At 45.8% G+C, this 1,197-nt stretch overlaps 1 protein-coding gene across 1 annotated transcript in view; it reads left to right on the forward strand.

Annotated features, from left to right (window-relative positions):
- Positions 1–592: 592 nt before the first annotated feature.
- EMH_0042370 (mitochondrial carrier domain-containing protein, putative) overlaps positions 593–1,197 on the forward strand; it is a gene marked incomplete at both ends in the record, with an annotated part of 1,570 nt that continues 965 nt past the window's right edge. Inside the window, 2 exons of the mRNA XM_013495731.1 lie at positions 593–688; positions 1,015–1,099. Of these exons, the coding sequence (XP_013351185.1) occupies positions 593–688; positions 1,015–1,099 (181 nt within the window). The remainder of the gene's footprint in view (positions 689–1,014; positions 1,100–1,197) is intronic.

The following is a 1,197-nucleotide window of genomic DNA, read 5'->3' on the forward strand; positions in this document are numbered from 1 at the left end:
TATATTTGCATACGTGTATGTATGAGAAAGTATACAAATAAGTATATATATATGCAAATATATATATTACTCTGTTTCAGAGCTCGACAGCAGAAACAAGAAAAATTCAACTTCTGCAGAATTTGTATGAATGGCTTCAATTGCAACAAAACCGAGGAGCTGTAAGAGCAACAAAAAGGGATATTTACGGGAATATTAAATTTATTTTTTTTAAATTAATTTATTTATTTATTCAATATGCACAGGCAAGTGAAACTACTGCAGCAGACGGTATGAAGCGACGTGCTGCTACTGCTATTGGGGGGCCCCCAGTGTGGTGGTTTTAGGTCTTCTGAGGGGCTGAATTTGCTCTTTGTGTATAAAAAGGTGTTTTTCTGACTTTTATTTGGTAAAATATTCATAAAAATAAATATTTTATAAAGTTCCCGCGGTGGAGCGTCAAGGTGCAGCTGCCTATACACCCCAGCATACGCTTGGTGTTTAGTATCTGTTCTCCGCGAAACCTGCATGGATTTTTTGCGGAAATTCATCAAAGTTCATTATTTTTGTTTTTAAATCATCTGAGTCAAAAAAAAAACAACGGGAGGCCAAAATGGCGCAGTCATCCCCCCCCGATTTCAACAGCATGAAAGTGGCAGACCTGCGGAATCTGCTCGCAGAGAGGGGCCTCCCGACCACAGGAAAGAAGGTAAGAAACACCACATTAAACAGATGCTCTTTCAAGGCCTGCTCTGCAGATGCTGGGGTGTATGCTCACCCCCCCCGTGTATCTTCTCGGTGTGTTCACCGAGTGTGGGCAACGCCGGCAGATCCTTCATCTCCTGCATGCATCTTACATCTGTATATGCAATAGGCACCGCCAGGTGTACGTACACCTGCATGTCTACACTGTTGTTGAGTAGCCTCTGGGTGTACTTGTTGCCGGTTGCGGTCAGTGGTTTCGTATTCTTAGATTTAGGGTTTGGGGTGGAGGGTTTAGGGTTTAGGGTTTAGGGTTTCGGTTTGATGCTGCAGTCAGAGCTCATAGAACGGCTGCAGGGGGGAGCTTCTGCTGCTGCTGCTGATGCAATACCCAACAGCAACGCCGCCAGCGCCCCGGGTGCTGCTGCGTCGGCAGCAGCAGTAGATGGAGCAGCAGCAGCAGCAGCACCAGCAGAAACAGCAGCTGGATCAGCAGCAGCAGCAGCAGCAGCAGCA

The sequence above is a fragment of the Eimeria mitis genome, genomic scaffold, assembly GCF_000499745.2.
Source record: "Eimeria mitis Houghton genomic scaffold, Emh_scaff1720, whole genome shotgun sequence".
Taxonomy (NCBI): Eukaryota; Apicomplexa; class Conoidasida; order Eucoccidiorida; family Eimeriidae; genus Eimeria; species Eimeria mitis.